Source organism: Prunus dulcis, chromosome 5 (genome assembly GCF_902201215.1).
Source record: "Prunus dulcis chromosome 5, ALMONDv2, whole genome shotgun sequence".
Taxonomy (NCBI): domain Eukaryota; kingdom Viridiplantae; phylum Streptophyta; class Magnoliopsida; order Rosales; family Rosaceae; genus Prunus; species Prunus dulcis.
The window spans coordinates 14,529,949-14,549,331 of NC_047654.1; the positions used below are offsets into that span (position 1 = coordinate 14,529,949).

A 19,383-nucleotide genomic window follows, 5' to 3' on the forward strand; every position below is an offset into this window, starting at 1 on the left:
AATTGATTTCATTTGATTTTCATTGGTGGTACTGTTACTTTATAGCTGTTGTTTATATATATATTGTTAGCTGGACGTGGTCTCTTCCAAAATCCTGCTGCCTCTATAAAATGACCCAGAAGAACTCCACTTGTCCCAAAAATAATTCAAATATTATCTAAAGAGTTTCAGATCAACACATTTCCTTTCGAACAGAAAAGGAAGAAAATAGATCAGCATATTTCCCTTTATAAGTTTTTGTGAGTCTTTCTTGACCAAGACAAATAACCAATGGAAGGGTCAAATTTGAAAGAGCACATAAAATAGATGTGTCTTGTGTTTCAATGTGATTCTTCATAACATTAAAAAAATTCAGTGACCATTGACCAACATCAGAAGTAAATTATTTGACATAATTCATGATATTTTTACAAGCAAAAGGAATCTAGTCATACAAATATCGATAGTAACATAGTTTAAATGGTAAACATGTAATGGGGGATTTTCTGCTGCTATAACTGGTGGTTTTTAATCATAGATAAAGGCCCCCCCTGCACCTTCAGTTCACTCTACGGGTCTGCATGTCCGGCAATATCATCGTCGCTTGAATCACTTTCCTCATCACTAATGTTTTCATCACCACTCTCCTCATCTGGAGTTGAATTGGTAATATGCTCCTTCTTTGCATATCGCTCGCAGTACTCTGTATCCACAAATCACAGTGGAAATATAGATAAAGTTCTAAAATTTTAGGGATTGTTTCCAATAATTTAAGCATATTTATTGAAAAAGCATAGATTAATTCTAGAGTAAGTTTTACCTTTCACCTTCTGATCGTAGAGTTTTCGGTCCTTCATCATCAATGACGCTGCATCGCCATTGAGCGGATCTGAAGGATTTGGATAGAGCAACAGTTGTGGAAGGAAAACTTCAAAAACATTTAAAAGGTCTGCATCAAGAAGAACCATGGCTATATATGTGAGAAATCCAAGAAAATCCAGATGAGAAAAGAAAAGAACAAATGTGAAAACAAAAACACAATAGAAGAGTGAAACATCACTGACTCATAGAAGAGAGTCCAGATATACAAAGCCAACGTATTTCAGCAGTGTATTGCAAAATGAGACTCATAATTTTTACTAAATTGGGCTGATAATTACCGAACATTGGACTCCATGATTGGTTAATTACATCTAAGCAGACAGAACCAGATCTGCAATTACTCGGGAAAGACAAATCAGTCAGGTCATAAAAATTAAAAACCAATAACCAATTACTCAAGTTCCAGCTGCTTACTAGAGAAAAAAAAAAAAAAAGTATGTTGTCAATTCCACAAACTTATTCAAAGCATTTGATAATTAGCAGCAGTATTACACCATTCTAAGTAAACTTAATGCTTCTGCCTTTATTTGACCCAATGTGCCGGGTACTAGTAACAATTAGAACTTAAAAGATCCTAGAGAAGATAATTCTAATCAGATGTAATGAGAGGTGATTTTGCTTTTCAAACTGCAGAATACTCACAGCTCATCAACATTAGGGTGGAAAATCTTGTTAATGAAGCCAATAGAAGGAGATTTATATGGATACGCATCGGGAAGCTCAACGCGGATTTTCCAAACCCCGCCTTCATAAAGGCCTGCAACCACCACATCAGACACAGTATATTATACCAAAATGCGTTTTAAACAATGTCTAAACTAAAGCTATTAGAGCCTCAGCCAATAAAAGACTGGTGGAGAAAAAGGAAACATTAGTTTCCAAAACGCGTTAATCTCAGAGCAACCTCTAATAAAGTCTACCAAAAGACAAACAAAGATGAAAATTTTTCCAAAGTTGAGCTTATACCACATTCAATTATAATGTGCCTCCATTCACGCACATAAAATCATATAGGGAACTCTATATAATGAAAAAGTATAAGGATGAGTGCAAGACAGTACTTTCTTTTGGACCATGGAATTCCACATTGAATTCATTTAGCCCATCGTTTATTGTCTCCACATTATAGTCACTCATCATCCTGAAAAACAATGAAAAAGACATTAAACATAGCTTTATATTGTACCAGCGAGGAAGGCAGCAACATGATTTAAAGTACTTGTACCAACAAGACTACAGATACCCCTTTGGTATATCAAAAGGGAGGAGGAATCCAGTCTTAAGAAACATAAGACCCAGATTACAAAGGTTGGAGATAATACAGTAACCAACAACTTACAACTTCATGACATCCATCTCTCTCCTCTTGCTTGGAGACGACATTTTAACTTTATAAAATTAAATTCCCAAACCTGTCAGAAATATATCAAAGTAATCAACTTTTCAAGGAAACAAATACCAGAGAAATCAAATCTATTAAACCATAGATTGGTTGTACAAATATGGTATGGCGGTTGAAACTGAAACAGACTAATACATGAGAAAGAAATAACACTGACCTTCTGGAAATCCACAAGATTCTGCGAAAATAAATGGTGAAGTAGAAGCAGAAGTAACAGAAACCTCAGACTTTATTTGATGTCCAAAACCAGGATGAAGGGAAACACATATCTGTAGAATAAAGAGCAAAATCAGTGCAACCTACACAAGTTCAAGTCTACTTAGACTAGGAATTGGCTTTCACAAATCATCACCATCATAGAATAGGATCTATATAACTATTTAAACCATGACGAGCCTAGTAATATGTCAAACTGCATTTTTGTTAGCAACTTTTATACACAATGGATGGTGCAGCGGGAAGAAATCCACCTCATTAAAACTTAAAACAAACCAGAGATTTTCCATGCAATATCTCAACAGTACCAATTAATAGGGACAAGAAAGTAGAGAAAAAAAAATGATTTCAGAATTTAGAAATTCCCCTAAGTGCAATTTAAGGTCACCAGACCATTTTCCAGTTGACAAATGAAGCTTGTCAATACACAAATCAATGCACGTGAACTAACAGCATAAATTAGAAAGCTGAACCACAAAGAAGCCTACAAGCACTGCTTTCATGAAGTATTAAATAAACAAATCTTTTGTTATATATCCTAATAGCATATTAGCATCATACGACTATGACATCAGATTACAGAATCTAAATGCATTGCCCATCAGATGTCTCCCCACCAAGTACAAACTAAGGCCTCTCCTTAAAATGGTATGTGCCTCCACTTAAAGTTGTTACATAACAAATGACTAGTTCAACTTGTATTGGATGGACAACAAATCAGTTCCTAAGCCTCTAAACTGACGTTTAACATTCATCATTCACCATAAACGAGAAGCCTGAAGTTTGCTCACCCCAATCCAATATAGTACATTTCCAAGCTACAAATTTATCATCGAAAAGTTTGTATATGCAAGCATACTTGACAATGGATAACAAAACTAGAAATGCCGCTTGATTTTACAGACAAAGAAAAAAGATCATATCATCACACTCACAGGGCAATCTTAAACTCCACAACAGCAATTAAATTTGCAATGATTCGTCACAATATGAATATGATCAGAGAATGCAATGCCACTGTTTTCTCCACAGTATGACCCCTCAAGAAAAATAAAACTTCGAGCAAGTGGGTTCAATACCAAACGCTCTAGAACATTCCAATCTTTATTCTTTCCTTCTTAACCATTTCCCAGACATGCTCAGTTTGAGGTTACAGCAATTCAACCCCTCCAAAACCAAAATTAAAAATAAAAATTAAATTTTGTAAAAAATGCAAAAAGTTGCCATGAAACCGACACTGAGATTTTGGCAATCAATGTATAAGTGCAGCAAACTATAACATTTAAATAGAAGCTGCAATCATATGAAGATCTATGGCCTACCCAGACAACCATAAACAAAGAAAAATAAATAAATAAATAAAAATTTTGCTCCTTCAGATTGCTAATAAAGAAAAATAGAGAGGAGGGCAACTGGGAATCTTACCAGAGCAACTCATTTAACGGGTCGACCCTTTGTCTTGTCTGATTGGAGATTCGCGAGAACTAAACAGAAAAAGAAGATGGGAAATTGAGAAATTCAATTGGAGAAGAAAAAAGAAGAAACTACGGGTAGGGGGTGAAAGGAAGAGAGAGTTGGAGGGTGAATGTCGACATGTATAGACGCACGTGTTGAAATGATAATGTTATTACGTGGCAAGCAAGACTTGAGGTGGTCTAAAATTAAAAATGTGGTGCCTAAATAATTTAATCAATTAACAATTACCAACTAAAATATTTTTCTCACCACTTTAACCCAAGATTTATGCTCACACCACCATTCTTAATACTTGAAATGTGTCCATAGTCATAACCATAGTTAACTTTTTACTTTAATTTATGTAACCATGATTATACTTATGAACACGTGTCAAGTGTTGAACATACACCTTGGGTTTAAATAGTGAGCAAAAATACCCTTACTAAAATAGTTAAAAACTTTGTTTTCCATGTAAAATAAATAAATAATAATTTGTTTTGTAGATTCTTTAACCCCCATTAACTTTTCATATCCTGATTTGTTTGAGTTAATCTTTGGGAAATAGCTCTAAATGCCACCATTTTTATAATTGTAACTGAAAATACCATCCTTTTTAAAAAAATTTGGAACTATAACCTATAAATATATATATTTATTGTCCCCTTATTACACACATATCACTTTTGCTGAAGTTCTCTATCAGTTTTGCTGAAGTTCTCTCTCAGCTCTCTCTCTCTTGGCTCCGTCTCTCAGTTTCTCTTCACTCTCTCATCGCTTTGCTCTCACTCTCTCATCTCTTGTCGATCAGCTCTCACTCTCTCGTCGCTTAGCCCTTAATCTCTCGTCGCTCAGCTCTAACTCTCTCTTCTCTCTTCCTCTCCCAGCGAAATCTGTTCATCGAAGCTCAACTCCATCATTCACCTTGAACAGGTACTGTTCATCGTCATTTTCTGACAGTTTAAGGGTTTCTCTGAAGTTGGTTTAGGGTTTATGCATTTCTATGAAATTGGTTCAGGGGTTTGTTCGAAATTGGTTGAAGGTTTAGGGGTTTCTCTGAAATTGGTTTAGGGGTTTCACTAAAATTGATTTTTGGGTTTCTCTGAAATGATCTTAGTATGATGATTCCTTGTTTGAAATAGTGAATGGGTTTGTTCTTTGTGGACTGATGCTTGCACTGCTGTTGTTTTGATGTTGCTATTGATGTCGTATTGTTGTTTTTTTTGCTAGTGTATTGCTAATGTAGTGATGTTGTGTTGGCATTTTAGTGCTGTTGTATTTTTAGTTTATTATGGTTTTATTATGGTTTTTGTAGCAGTTATTGATTGGTATTTGGTGGCTTACTATGGGTCTTTATGACCATTGCATTTAACCTTCTTACAAGTCTAATCGGTATGTATTTTCTTTGTTGAAGATGATATCTAAAGTCTAAGACAATTAACCTGTGTATATCATTTTGAACTTGTAAACTCCCAACCATATCATACTTTTTGTTTGAGAATAATGCTTGTTAATTTGACATATTTTTTTATAACTCTGTTTACTAACTTTAGGGCTTGCATATTGGATATGGATAAGTTTTCTTTAGAACTATATGTGGTGTAATATGAGTTCTTTAAAAGTTTGCTCTTTTGTGCTTGATCATTGTCTGCTTAAAAGAAAGCGGGAAATGAGTGAAGATGGGAACCTACCACCAGCAGGTGTGGTTTAGAGAAATGGGGACATTGATTTTGCTATAAGCTAACTCTTTAAGCTTTTGCTTTTCTTGTTTGTGTATGGATACTTAGAGAACTTTGTTTCTGAGGAGAACTTATAATTTTGTAATTGTACATGTCTTACAAACATTTTATACAGTTTTGATGGTTTATTTATTAATTTATCTTTGATATCGATAAAGTAGAGAATACATACAGACCTCTTATTTTGTTAAGAAAAAACTGAAAGGATGGTGCCAATTTCATTCATTTTCTTACATTTGAAAGGAGGGCCATAGTGGAGTCATTATTGTGGTTGCCACTAATTCATAGGATGTTCCATTACATTATACCTTGAAGTCAATCAATTCTTTCCCGATGTCTTCTTGTTTTTTAAAACTCTTTCTAGTCAGATAGATTTCTATCGTTAGTCTTGAATTGTTCTCAATTAGGCTTGTGCTACTGCACATTCCCATTCTAGCTGAAGCTGTCTCATGATTATCTGGTGTGTTGAGATGTGTCTTTAGATATTATATTATGCAGGAGTGGTAGAGTACTGGGTGTCTTGAGATGTGGCTTTGAGCTATTGAATTAGTAGGTCAGTTGTAAATAGCTGGGGTTTTGTTTATGCTCTGTATTTTTTGTTTATTTTTCACTTAATATCCTATAATAGGCTGTTGATAAGTGCTGATTGTTTATTGCTTGTTATTGTCTAGATTGCAACGGACTGAATTTCTTCTTCAACATATCTGGGACATTGAAGGGTTTAGCAAATAAGTTTGGGTTGGCGGTGGTTGTCACCAACCAAGTGGTGGATTTTATTGGGCCACATGATAAAGTGAATGGGGTGAGGTTGGGAAACTTGGAGTCCCCGGACACATCAGGCAGACGGGTGAGTCCAGCTTTGGGACTGGCTTGGGCACATTGCATAAATTCAAGAGTGTTCTTGGCAAGACATGAGCAATCTATTGAGGTTAACATTCGTAATGCTCCTTCAACAAGTATATGTAGTCAAACACATAGGACATTTCACCTTGTATTTGCCCCACATCTGGCCTATGCATCGGCCGAATTTGTAATCAGAAAAGAAGGTATAGTCGGAGTATCACAGTAACTGTGTAATATAGGAATTCTAAGAACTTTAATGTTTTGGATCCATTTGGAATTACATTCCAGTCCCTTTAATTTCGCACTCAAATTATAATAGCAATCTGGAAGCAATACCAGTACAATAAAAGTTCAATATAATAGCAATATGTCAGCAATACAGTATGTTGTAGCAATGCAACCCAAATTATGCAAATTTAAAAGAATTCCCATTCAACATAACACGAAACCCACCACAAATAAAAGTAGAGTTTACATGACCTACCAAAGCAACACAAATCATATTGTCTAAGATACATTGCGCAATGGAATATTGTTTTTACAAGAGAATTGCACCTTAAATTCAAAGTGGCCTCTTAATGCCGTCAACCGTAACTCCGTCAACAATGTTTTCTTACTAGAGAAAATTTGCCCAACTGTAATTTTCGGATTCCAATCACTTCGTGAAAACCCGCTGTCCAAATATGCTTCTTCATCATTTACACCGGCTGCATTGTACCGATTTTGTTCACCCATTTGACTCCAATAATGTTGACGAGTGGGTTCAGATTCTCCTCCTAAACGCATTATTGGCAACTGGGCAGCTGTGTTCAAGCAGCCCAAATTAGGAGGGGCAGAGTACACTGACACTTCATTTCTTTCAGTACCATTATCACCACCATGCATCTCCTCCACCTTGCTAAAATCAATCATATCCATAAAATCTGTCCCTACTTCACCTCCCACATCAGTGACATTTGTATTATTCCAAGTTACTTCATTGCTTTCAACAATGACAACTGAAGAATGACCCATCCGACTACTATCTGTCGTGATATGCATACTATGAACTACATCATTTGTCAGTCCTTTATCTTCTATACTCACGAGTAAGGGAGCTAGTTTTGAAGGTGTTACCTCGGAATTGTACTTCATAAAAAAAATTGACATCATCATCGTCCTCAATCTTTATGTGCTTCCACTCATTCGAGGCCACCAAAACTGAGAATTTTAAGCAAACCTTGTCTTCCCTGCTGTTTGTATTACCAATCTAATGCACACGGTCCAACAGTTCAGCAAATTTGATGGTCCGTGGAACTATTAAGCTTTTTGAGTCACCCCCGTCGTATTTGCACATCTTCTTCGAGGTGACCCATTTTCCATTGTAGCACACGAGAATAACAATTGTCTCCATTTCTGATCATGACAAAACAACATTTCATTAACACAATATAACCACAATAATTATACAATACAATAGCAATATAACTCAATATAGCAGCAATATATAAGCAATATAATGGCAATATAACAGCAATACGACTGTAAAATAAGAGGAACACAACAGCAGTACACCAGTAACACATCAGAATCACACTATACAGATCTACTACATCAAATGGAAAATCCCAAGTTTCAAGATTCACATATCCAGACCAATCTAAATGCAATTGGTACAAACCCAGATAAATGAGCATGAATATTCAACAAAACCTAACCCAAAGAAATTAAAGCCAAAACGAATTTAACACAAACCCAAACAATCAAACTATAACCCATTTCACATAATCCCACTGATATTAAGAAAATAACCATCAACACTACCTTTTCGAGGTCGGCAATCCACTAGAGCTTCAAGGTTGCAAGCAACTATTCAGAAGACATAGCTAAAGGGAGGGGTTCGCGATTCCAAACAGAGAGCAAGAGATCGAATAGGGGAGAAAGAGACATAACGAAGCTAGAGAGAGAAACAGCTGCGCTATGAGAAAGAGAGCAAAGAGAGAGACAGAGAGTTGTGCTAGAGAGAGAGAGAGAGAGAGAGAGCCAAGAGAGAGGGAGCCAAGATAGAGAGATCCAAGAGAGACACAGAGAGCTGTGATAGACAGATACCAAAGAGAAAGAGAGATGTGCCAGAAGGAGAGAGGCTGTGTGAGCTAAGAGAGAACAAAATTCCTGAACTTGTGAAAAATCAGCAATAAGTGGACAATAATTTTATATTTATAGGTGATAGTTGTACAAAAATTGGGAAGGGGTGGTATTTTTAGTTAAAATTATGAAATGGGTGTCATTTTAAGCTATTTCCCTTAATCTTGTTCTTAATTATAGCATTATTCAATGATAAATATGGTGACCATTTTCATCCCTAAATTCTGCATGTTAGGGGTTTTTATTTATTGTAATGAACATTTTAATTTTTGGCCAAAAAAAATTTAATTCCTTAAAATAATGGGAAGTGCATTTCAAATTAGAAACAAGGAATATTCATTTCTTGTCAAATTATAACCCGAGAGTTTTAATCAAATAGTGGAATGAAATCAAAAGAGTAATCTCGGGGATAACGGTAAAGTCGGTGCTCGTAATCCCCGAATTTTGATAGGATTTGATGTCAATCCTCCTCCTCTCATCAAGATGATAAAATTATAATCCTCAAAAAACACATTCGAATGAAATGGCACGTATGAAGTTGCAAAGAAGAAGCTGGTTTTTTTTTTTTTTTGTGTGTGCTGCTTTTTTGGTAAACCCTCAAAATCCGTACCAACCAAATTGTCATAAGAACCTTCATGATTTGAAGTTTTGTTTTAGTAAACCCTCCAATATTAGAGTTTATTTATTTAGCGCAAGCTATGAAACTCACTTATCAGAGACAAATAATTGGTTCTACTGCCTAATTTTGCTTCAACATGCATGAAACAACAAAATGTAATTGTATGAACGAAGGGAAATGATAACATATAAGGCATAAATAGTTTAACTTGATTTTTTCCACGGATTCTCCCCGTAGTAGTATGCGGAGCCAACCATAAGCGCCACTGTGCCACCTTGGGCAACCACACGAGCTCTCATTAGCTTCTGCCCCAGCTGAGAATTGCCTTGCCTGAAACTGATCAAGCCGGCCGTGAGCACACCAGCAGTCAACAACGCCCCTGAAAAGTTTAATTCTATTGGTTAACTGAAATGGACCACATAAAGGTCAAAAACAAAGAAGCACAAGATCATCAGAATGCCAGCTTAGCCATCTTACCGCATAAAACCAACCCAAATCACAGCTTTGGAGTTGGAAAATAATCTGCAAGAGTGATTTTGAAAGGGCAGAAAGCAGAAAGCAGATTTATTTGACATCATTCTCTCAATTCTCAATCCTCAAACTTCGCAGTTAAACATTTACCACATATGGATACACAAAAGAAAACATTTTTTAACAAGTTCAAGGGAAACAAAAAGACGATCCCTAAACCCTAGAACTTAAAAATACACTTTGCATAACTCATCCTCCTCATTCCTTTCCCAAACCATGAAATCCACCATACACGCATCTCCAGTTGTTATCTCTACTACCACAATTTTCTAGGACCTAAGTGACTTCAATCTCACCATCTTGATGGCATTTCAACTTAGCACACTAAGACAACAAAGAACAAAAGTCTACACCTGATTAAACATCAAGTTAGGCGCCAAAAAGGTAGCAACATCCACATATTACACTAAAAACATGAGTCTCATAGCTAACCTTCTGCAGGTCAGGACCCTAACAACAAAGGAACTGGTATCATATCAAAATAACAAACTTTCTTGCATCTTGCTAAGAGACATGGTCTCCCCTGCTCCACTGTAATATATACTCAATAAGCCTTTCTTTTCAAATAAATACGTAGCTACTGCTGGTTACTAAGACAAAACGCCTGAAACTTCTCCAAATCCGTATACAAGATATAGGGGACAAAGAATTTATGAGAAGTTCAGATTTGAAACAAAACATTGTCTTCTTTCTACCTAAATGGCCAACAAATCAATAAGCACACTAAACCAGCTCATACTTTAACGTCCACCAACCTAACACAGATAAGAAAGAGCTACAATTTCTACTAGCCTCTGAGCTGGGGCACAGACTTCTGAAAATTGAACAAGAGTTAAACTATAAGTTCTCTTAACTATTTAGAGTTTTCTCATTTCACTAATTAAGTTACTTTAACTAGAAATTCTCTCAACTAAATGCAGTTAATTAAGAATCCCAATTATTAGTTTCAAATATCCCAAATCCACCAAAAGATCAAACAATACATCGATAAAACTCATCAAGCACCAAACTTTACAATCGCATATATACATAAACTTTAAAGGATTGATAAAAATGAATCACAGAAAACAACTTCTAGCAAATAATAGTAAAGGAATCGAAATGGGAATTACCAACTGGTACCCAAGGGTTCTTGACCCGCTTCTTCTCCTCATAGAATACTTCTAAAGTGGGCTCAACCTTCTCCATATCTACAAAATGTGAGAAGCAGAGAAAACGGCTCAGAACCAGAATGAATTTGGGGTCGAGAGCCCTAAATTGGACTCTGAGAAAGTTTGAGATTGAGAAAGTTGAAGAAAATGAAATAGTAGATGCGGGTCGGTGGCTCAACCTTTTCCTGCTGACAAATTAAGCGTGTCAATACACAAAGTTGAAAGCCTTCAAACACTGCTTTCCTGAAGTATTAAATAAACATATCTTTTGTTATATATCCCAATAGCATATTAGCATTATACTACTATGACATTTCCAAGCTACAAATTTATCATCGAAAAGTTTGTAATATGCAAGCATACTTGACAATGGATAACAAACTAGAAATGCCGCTTGATTTTACAGACATAGAAAAAAGATCACATCATCACACTTACAGGACAATCTTAAAATCCACAACAGCAATTAAATTTGCAATGATTCATCATCACAATATGAATATGATCAGAAAAATGCAATGCCACTGTTTTCTCCACAGCATGACCCCTCAAGAAAAATAAAACTTCGAGTTCAAGCTATAGTGGGTTCAATACCAAACGCACCAGAACATTCCAATCTTTATTATTTCCTTCTTAACCATTTCCTAGACATGCCCAGTTTGAGGTTATAGCAATTCAACCCCCCCCAAACCAAAATTTTAAAAATAAAAAAAAAAGCAAAAAGTTGCCGTGAAACCGACACTGAGATTTTGGCAATCAATGTATAAGTGCAGCAAAGTCTAACATTTAAATAGAAGCTGCAATCGTATGAAGGTCTATGGCCTACCCAGACAACCATAAACAAAGAAAAAAAAATTAATAAAAACTTTTGCTCATTCAGATTGCTAGTAAAGAAAAATAGAGAGGACAACTGGGAATCTTACCAGCGCAACTCAATTAACGGGTCGACCCTTTGTCTTGTCTGATTGGAGATTCGCGGGAACCAAACACAAAAAGAATATGGGAAATTGAGAAATTCAATTGGAGAAAGAAAAAAAATGAAGAAACCACGGGTAGTGGGTGAAAGGAAGAGAGCGTTGGGGGGTGAATGTCCACATGCGCAGACGCACGTGTTTGAAACGATAATGTGATTACGTGGCAAGCAAGACTTGAGGTGGTCTGAAATTAAATATGCGGTGCCAACTAAAATTGTTAAAAACTTTGTTTTCCATGTAAAAAAAATTTTGAGCAAAAATTAATCACAGAAAACAAATTATAGCACTTTCACCCAAAAAAAAAAAAAGAAAAAAAAAAGGAAAAAGAAAAGCAAATAATAGTAAAGGTTTCGCGGGCCATTGGAGTTAAAGGAGCCCGTTTTAGCTCAACCGCTAATTAATTGGACCTAATTAAAGCCAAGGCCCGACTAGGGCCCAATTATTATATTTTTGCTGTTTTTTTTTTAATAAATAATATTCTGTTTTGTTTGCTACCCGTAATAATTCTATTTCTCTTTAAAGAACCAATGATTTTCACATTTCAGCTACTCTCACTGGGACTCGCCATTTCTGTGAAGAGAGAGAGAGAGAGAGAGAGAGATGGGGATGAAGTCTAGTTTGGTGGAATTGGTGCCCTTTGCAGCCATGGTGATGGTGGAGATTATGGATGTGGGGTTGACCACACTGAGTAAAGCAGCCATGTCCAGAGGAATGAGCCACTTTGTCTTTGTTGTCTACTCAAATGCTCTTGCCACTCTCATCCTCCTCCCCTCTTCTTTCATCATCCACAGGTTTTCCCTTCAACTCTTCATCTTCCTATTCATCTCTTCAATCTTTTATGTCCAACAAAAATGTAAAGTGTTCTGTTTTCTTCTTATTTGCAGAAAAAAGAGACCACCACTAACCTTTTCTGTTATATGTAAATTCTTCCTTCTCAGCCTTGCTGGGTATGTAATTTGATCTCAAGACCTTCACTTTGGACCATTAGACATGTTGGTTTTCTGGCTTTTTTACTTCTTTTTGTTAGTTTCACTGTTTTTTTTTTTTGCAGGATAACTGTTATGCAGAATTGTGTATTCACTGGAGTAAGCTACAGCTCTCCTACTCTTGCTTCTGCCTTGAGCAACTTGGTCCCAGCTTTCACCTTCTTTCTTGCTGTTGTCTTCAGGTTGGTCTTTTTTCCCTGCAACAGATAAAGAAACAAAGACACAGAAAATTGCCTGGCCTTCAATCATTGAAGGGTATGAGGCACAATAAATAAAGCTAATAACTTTTAAATTCTGTTGCATCTAAAATAATAAGATGGATGATGGATCTTTTGGTCAAGTAAGAAATTGATTTTGGAATTTAATGGGAGTTTAAGGGAGTAAGGAAAGATATTTTGGTAATGGAAGGAACTTAAGATTTTGTGTCTGCTTATAGAATGGAAAAGTTCGATTTGAGAAACTCAAGAAGCCAGATCAAAATCATGGGCACCCTGGTATCTATCTCAGGAGCATTGATAGTCACTCTTTACAAGGGTCCTGCAGTTGGGTTCTTGCCAAGCCAACCTGCCATAGACTCGTCACCACCAAACCCTACTATGTTGACATCAATGAATAATTGGGTCACTGGAGGCCTTTTTCTTACAACAGCTAGCTTATCTCTTGCCATATGGAATACAGCTCAGGTAATAATATTCAATATAACAAGTCACTTGAAATTGATGTGAAACTCTTCTTTTTCAATTCAGAACTTCTTGTTGAAAATGGAGCTGATCTTAAGTTCATGTTATATCTGAAGGCAGCAATTCTCAAAGGCTACCCATCAGAGATGACAGTAGTTTCCTTCTATTGCTTCTTTGGGACCATTCAATCTGCAATACTTACTTTGATTGTAGAAAAGAATCCAAATGTCTGGGCACTGAGACTTGACATGGAGCTCATCTCAATCTTGTATTCAGTAAGCACATAGGACAAAGTTTTAAATCTATCTTTTTCCTCTGATAAGTGTTCATGCCTATTTATTTTGAAAGAGCTTCTAATTTACATCATTGGTTTATTTCTGCACAGGCTATTTTTGGAAGTGTAATAACATTCTCTACTCTAACATGGTGCATACAAAAGAAGGGACCTGTATTTGTGGCCATGTTCAAGCCTTTGGGGATTGCTATTGCTGCTTTAATGGGTGCCATCTTCCTTGGTGACACACTCCATGTTGGAAGGTGAGAACCCCTCTTTACTGGCATTATCATATTATTGTGCTTAGGATCCAAGTTTTTTTATTTTTTAGTACAATTTATTGGGATGAGGATTTACACAAATATTCATTGAATGCCCGGGGGTTTCGAACTTCTGCCCACATAGGTGGAGGTGAAAGAGCTCAACCAACCTATACTCCACTAACGTGCTTAGGGTCCAAGTTAAGTAGGCAAGTTAAATTACAGAAACAAAAGAGAAATACTCCTTTAAAACTCTCATTTATTAAGAAAATTGCTTAACATATTATAAAGGGCATGTTAGTCTCTGATGGGACTTTGCTTTCATAATTTTCTAATCCATCACGCAAAGAATAATCTATTAAATCCCATGTAAAACATGGATTAGATTTAGGTATGTACTAAATAAAATATGATAATGGGAAAACAAATGCGTAACTTGCGTGATTGGTTTGAAAAAATTGACATGTAAAAAAAGCTAAAAAGATGGTAGTTCAAGTTTGGCACTCTTTACATTGGGCAGGTGAATATAATGAAAATGTGCATCTGCCAGTCAGATCTGAATGGTTGTTCAGAATTCATAGAAAGAATAACAGCCTGGGTTTAGAGAAGACTTTTACCATAAAATAAAAAAATAATAAAAAACAAAAACAAATATGATAAAAGAAGGATTAGGAAGAAGCCTCAATACAACTATGTTTTCATTTAATAATATATATTTAATTTTGGGTGGCAGTGTTATTGGAGCTCTGGTAATTGTTGTGGGTTTCTATGGAGTAATATGGGCCCAATCAAAGGAGGAAAAAAGTTTGGACCAAAAGAGAGACGAAAAGGAACAGGGTGAAACCCATGAGGTTGTTGATAGGCTGCAGTCATCATCACAGAGGACGCCTCTCTTGGAGGCCTACACACAACATGTATGAAAATGAAATAAAATGCATTCCACACTTGTATAAGTTGAAGAAAAATGTTATATTGTTATAATTAAATTAAGCCAAGTTTCTATGCTTCCTTAGATATAATAACTTAAGAAATCTTATGAATCTCTCCGATGCTAAAGAATAAGGTGCTATTCTAGATTGAGAGGTTCCCTTCATAAAGACCAATTCGGTTTCCTTTCAACGTTGAGAAGACTTGTATAAAGAAACAAAATTTGAGGATCATCGTCGCTCAATTTAATGTTTTCATGCTTACATCCATCCCTCGAAAGAAGAGAGAAAGCAACAATCCTCAATGAGGCACCTGAAAAACTACCGAATTTTTCTGAGAGGGTCTACAACTACTCCTGACGCCTCCCCAGTAAACAAATATCTAAACTAGGAAAACATAGCTATTACCCTCCAGAGTCTTACAATTTCTATTTGAGACACTGCAGAAGGCGGGCTACAAAATTGAATACGTAATGCGCCTGCGTCCAGTCCAACCTCAAGTCTTCAGATCATCAGACATTGCTGAGGGTATGCAATGTGTAGCAAGAATGTCTAGAGTTGCTGCTTTAGCAGTATTTGTTCTGAGGACCACCATCTGCATAAATACCACAAATTAGGATATGGTATAGACAGAAAGCACACGTGCACAAAGGAGGGGGTTGGGGTGTGTGTGTATGTGAGAGAGAGAGAGCGAGAGAGAGAGAGAGAGAGAGAGAGAGAGAGAGATGATAAACCTGTTGGTATTCTAAATCAAATTTCAAAAATTCATCCTCGCATTCCTCTACCATGCTGGCCAAGTTCTTCAGATTCTTCACTGGCTTACCATTTAAAGCAAGAACCTACACACATATAAAGAGTAAGTCGTCCAACAGCAGATATTTGAAGTAATTCAGCTACTAAAGTCCAAAATAAAGTAAAAGCCAGCATAGTGCAATCCTCGACCTGAGTGTTAACTATTTCTTCATAACCAATGTTGATATCAGCCACAAGAACCTGAAAGAAACATCCCAAATTGACGTGAAAAAGTCTGCACAGGGTCAACGCAACCCTTCCAAGAAAGAAATAACTGAGAGAGAGAGAGAGAGAGAGAGAGAGAGAGAGAGAGAGAACCTGAGAAACAACGACAAGCTGCTCATCTGGTGATTGTGGCAATGAATGCAGCATTTTGTCCAAAAGCTTGACAGGGGCTTCAAATTCATAATCCTTTCCATACTGAAATACGAGCAGAAAGAGTTGGACTGAGATAGCACACACCATTTTATCTTAATTTCAGATGTAACCTAATCATAAACTTTAAAGATACAAGAAACTGTTGTAAAAAGCAAATATAGCAAAGGTAGTATTTCCTAATGATAGCAATCAAGCCATGTTACTCATTGGGTCATTTTAAATTTGGCAAGTACTACACAACCCTACCCCCAATATGTTAATTCATTGCGTCAGATGATTTCAGTATTTACTTACACACACACACACACACACACATATAGACACTGTAATAAGCAACACAACAGTTGCATGCAGTAATAATTAATCAATCTCTCACTCCTCAACTTCCAATAAGCAAATGACAGAAACAGGTTTAAGATCACTGTTCATGAAAACACAGAAAAATATCGAGCAGAGGGAATTAAAGTTGAACCACTAACCTCAGACCGAAGATAGGGAACAGAGACAGCTGTAAAAACAAATCCTGCAATAATATAATATGAAGGAGGTCTGCCCTTGTTGTGTGCTGGAATTAGCCTTTTGTGGGATGCAAGTTTGATGTCAAAACTGAGAATCTCAGAATTACGCAGAACTTTAACCACTGAATTGTCTCCAGTATATTTCTGGGAGATGAGGTAACTAAAACCTATGCGCTCTCCATGCCGAAAAGGAACTGAAACTCGTATGGAAAAAAGGTGCCAAGTCACATAGAGTATGATAAGAGAGAAAATAGAAAGGTAAGACATGTTGCACACAATATATAATTCACCACTTAGCAACACTGTTATAACAATTAGCAGAAGCGTGATAAGCAAATAAAAGCAAGAATAACAATAAATTCTTTAAATGTATGCAATTTCTTCACTTGCTAAACAAATTACAGATGTATGTCATAAGCATATACCCATAATGCATATCTATGTATGTAGCAGGAACATAAGAACACATGCCTGTTCCATCGTTGGCAATATTAACTCCATCAAAGCTGAGAATAATATCAGATGGCTTCAGAACCTGAGATTCTGGAGCAGTGGGATCAATTCTTCTAATGCGGACACCCTTCTGATCAGGTTTCATGCCCATTGACATACGCAAGTCAGGATTTTCCATTTTCTGCCACTCAACCCCGAGAATAGGAAATCCTGGCACATTATAGACAATCATAAGATGAAAAGTACGTACAAAACTGATAATACTAAGTACCGCCAGGCTGCCACTGACTGTTACCCACATAAGTTTGTAACTACATTACATAGAAAGACAGCCTATGTCAATGACAATTTATATAACTGCAACGCTTAAAACACATTAAAATGTAACAAATTTACCCGTATATGCTCCATTCTTCTCATAATCTTGGATAAAGTGCATAATGACTGGTGTGGGTATGACATAACCAATATTCTCCGCATCTTCATGTTTAAGGGACTGAAATGCAATACCCACACAATTTCCCCTATCATTAAAAGCAGGCCCACCTGAGTTTCCGGAGTTTATGGCAGCATCTATCTGGAAAAGGGCAACGAGAAAGAAACAAGACATTAGGACAAAGTTTCAACTGCTAAGCAAGATGTCTAACAAAAATGCTAGAATTACATTCTCATAACCTGCAAACCTAGAAGTTCCGTTGACCCATGAACATAGGATAGAATCTCTATTCGTGATACAACACCACTTGTCACTGAAATTGTGTCTCCACCAATCGGGTAACCCACAACAGTCACAGAATCTTGAAGCGCGGGCAAATCCCCAAATTCCACTGGCGACACTCCATCCCAAAACTCATCGTCATCAACAGTAAGCATGGCTGCAAGATCACATAAACAACACTTGCATGTAACAAATATTCAATTATACAAAATCCACAAAGGTTCAAGTAGTTATCAACATTTGCTTTACATAATGTGTTTCATTCCACTAATGGGACTTGATGCACAATGTGCATGGACATTCACTAAAAATCCCTCCATCTCCACCAATGTTGAGATCAATCCACGCCTTCCACCACATTTACATTTGACTAGAGAAATTCATCCGTTGCATTAGTTTCCCAACCCTATGCCTTCATGTACTATGTAAGTTATTTTCAGCTTGTTTATATCCTTTACATCTATCCATTATACTCGATAATTCTTCCTATGGTAGACATGGAAAATCTCTGGAAACAAATCACTTCCTGCATCCTCACGACACAAGTTTCACTACGTAATAACAACACAGAACTAACACTATACCCAAATGAAATTGAACACGTCCTCAAGCAGAGACCATCCCCATTCCCAAACATCATGAACCAGAGAAAATTCAAAAGTAATAACAATGAAAATCAGAAAGAAGCAAAACAAAAACAAAAACAGAAATAGAAAAGCTTTGAATACCAATGTCGCACTCGGTGCCAATAGCGAGAACAGTGGCCAAGTACTTAGTATCAGAGCCACGCTTCTTCAGCTTGACCTGGGTATAATGCTCCACGGAATGCGCATTGGTCAGCACCCTCCTACCACCAATCACAAACCCACTACTGCTAGAGCTATACTGCCTCTTCCTCTGCCACGGAAGCGAGAAATTCGGCTCCGTGTGCACACAAAACACCTTCACCACCGCATCCATGGCCGGCACCGCCCTCGCCACGCCCTCCCAAGCCGCGCCGGGATCCGAAACCGCCACAGCGGGTCCCACGGAACCCTTGTGCTCGCCATTGTCGACTGCCCGAGGGACTCTTCGGGAAGGGGTCATGATCTCGGGATTGTCAGTGAGCTTGCGGAGCTTCTTGGGTCGGCCGCGGCGGCGACCCTCTTGGTGGGGGTGAGAGGCTTGAGGCTGCTCGATTATCTCGACGTTGCTGACGGAGAAGACGGCGTCGTCCAATCCCGTTGCGGCGGTTGTTATCGGCGGTGGTGGCGGGGAAGCGACGGTGGTGGTTGGTGAATCTAGGGTTTCAGGGATGGGGGTTTTGGGCTTACGGCCTCGTTTGCCCATTGAGGGTTTTAATTTTGAATTTAGAGGATTTCTTTCTTTCTGCGCCTTTTGTGTGTGTCTGAGAAAGGCGTGTGTATTAATGGTCGGATTCACACGGAGAGAGAGAGAGAGAGAGAGAGAGAGAGAGAGAGAGAGAGAGAAAAAAAAATGCGGG

At 37.2% G+C, this 19,383-nt stretch overlaps 3 protein-coding genes and 2 long non-coding RNA genes across 5 annotated transcripts; 2 read left to right on the top strand and 3 right to left on the bottom strand.

The window, feature by feature from the left end:
* Positions 1–336: 336 nt before the first annotated feature.
* Positions 337–4,069, bottom strand: LOC117627378 (ubiquitin-conjugating enzyme E2-23 kDa-like). Its single transcript, XM_034359448.1, has 8 exons — positions 3,905–4,069; positions 2,421–2,532; positions 2,201–2,273; positions 1,923–2,002; positions 1,504–1,618; positions 1,140–1,192; positions 800–928; positions 337–682 (listed from the first exon to the last, which is right to left on the bottom strand). The coding sequence occupies exons 3-8, from the start codon at positions 2,242–2,244 to the stop codon at positions 549–551; spliced, it is 555 nt and encodes a 184-aa protein (XP_034215339.1). The 5' UTR covers positions 2,245–2,273; positions 2,421–2,532; positions 3,905–4,069; the 3' UTR covers positions 337–548.
* A 755-nt stretch (positions 4,070–4,824) lies between these two features.
* On the top strand, positions 4,825–6,822 carry LOC117627379. Its single transcript, XR_004585766.1, has 2 exons — positions 4,825–4,867; positions 6,345–6,822. It is a non-coding gene; the product is annotated as an uncharacterized LOC117627379 (long non-coding RNA).
* A 2,436-nt stretch (positions 6,823–9,258) lies between these two features.
* LOC117627380 lies at positions 9,259–12,048 on the bottom strand. Its single transcript, XR_004585767.1, has 4 exons — positions 11,865–12,048; positions 11,121–11,184; positions 10,903–10,980; positions 9,259–9,638 (listed from the first exon to the last, which is right to left on the bottom strand). It is a non-coding gene; the product is annotated as an uncharacterized LOC117627380 (long non-coding RNA).
* A 369-nt stretch (positions 12,049–12,417) lies between these two features.
* On the top strand, positions 12,418–15,272 carry LOC117627193 (WAT1-related protein At3g28050-like). The gene is made up of 7 exons (XM_034359141.1): positions 12,418–12,706; positions 12,800–12,862; positions 12,967–13,083; positions 13,338–13,584; positions 13,698–13,856; positions 13,967–14,118; positions 14,849–15,272. Exons 1-7 carry the CDS (start codon positions 12,516–12,518, stop codon positions 15,033–15,035), a joined length of 1,116 nt encoding a protein of 371 aa, XP_034215032.1. The 5' UTR covers positions 12,418–12,515; the 3' UTR covers positions 15,036–15,272.
* LOC117627192 (protease Do-like 9) lies at positions 15,205–19,341 on the bottom strand. Its single transcript, XM_034359140.1, has 9 exons — positions 18,629–19,341; positions 17,858–18,057; positions 17,579–17,759; positions 17,201–17,392; positions 16,691–16,923; positions 16,152–16,253; positions 15,984–16,034; positions 15,776–15,880; positions 15,205–15,636 (listed from the first exon to the last, which is right to left on the bottom strand). The coding sequence occupies exons 1-9, from the start codon at positions 19,227–19,229 to the stop codon at positions 15,538–15,540; spliced, it is 1,764 nt and encodes a 587-aa protein (XP_034215031.1). The 5' UTR covers positions 19,230–19,341; the 3' UTR covers positions 15,205–15,537.
* Between the last annotated feature and the right edge of the window lie 42 nt (positions 19,342–19,383).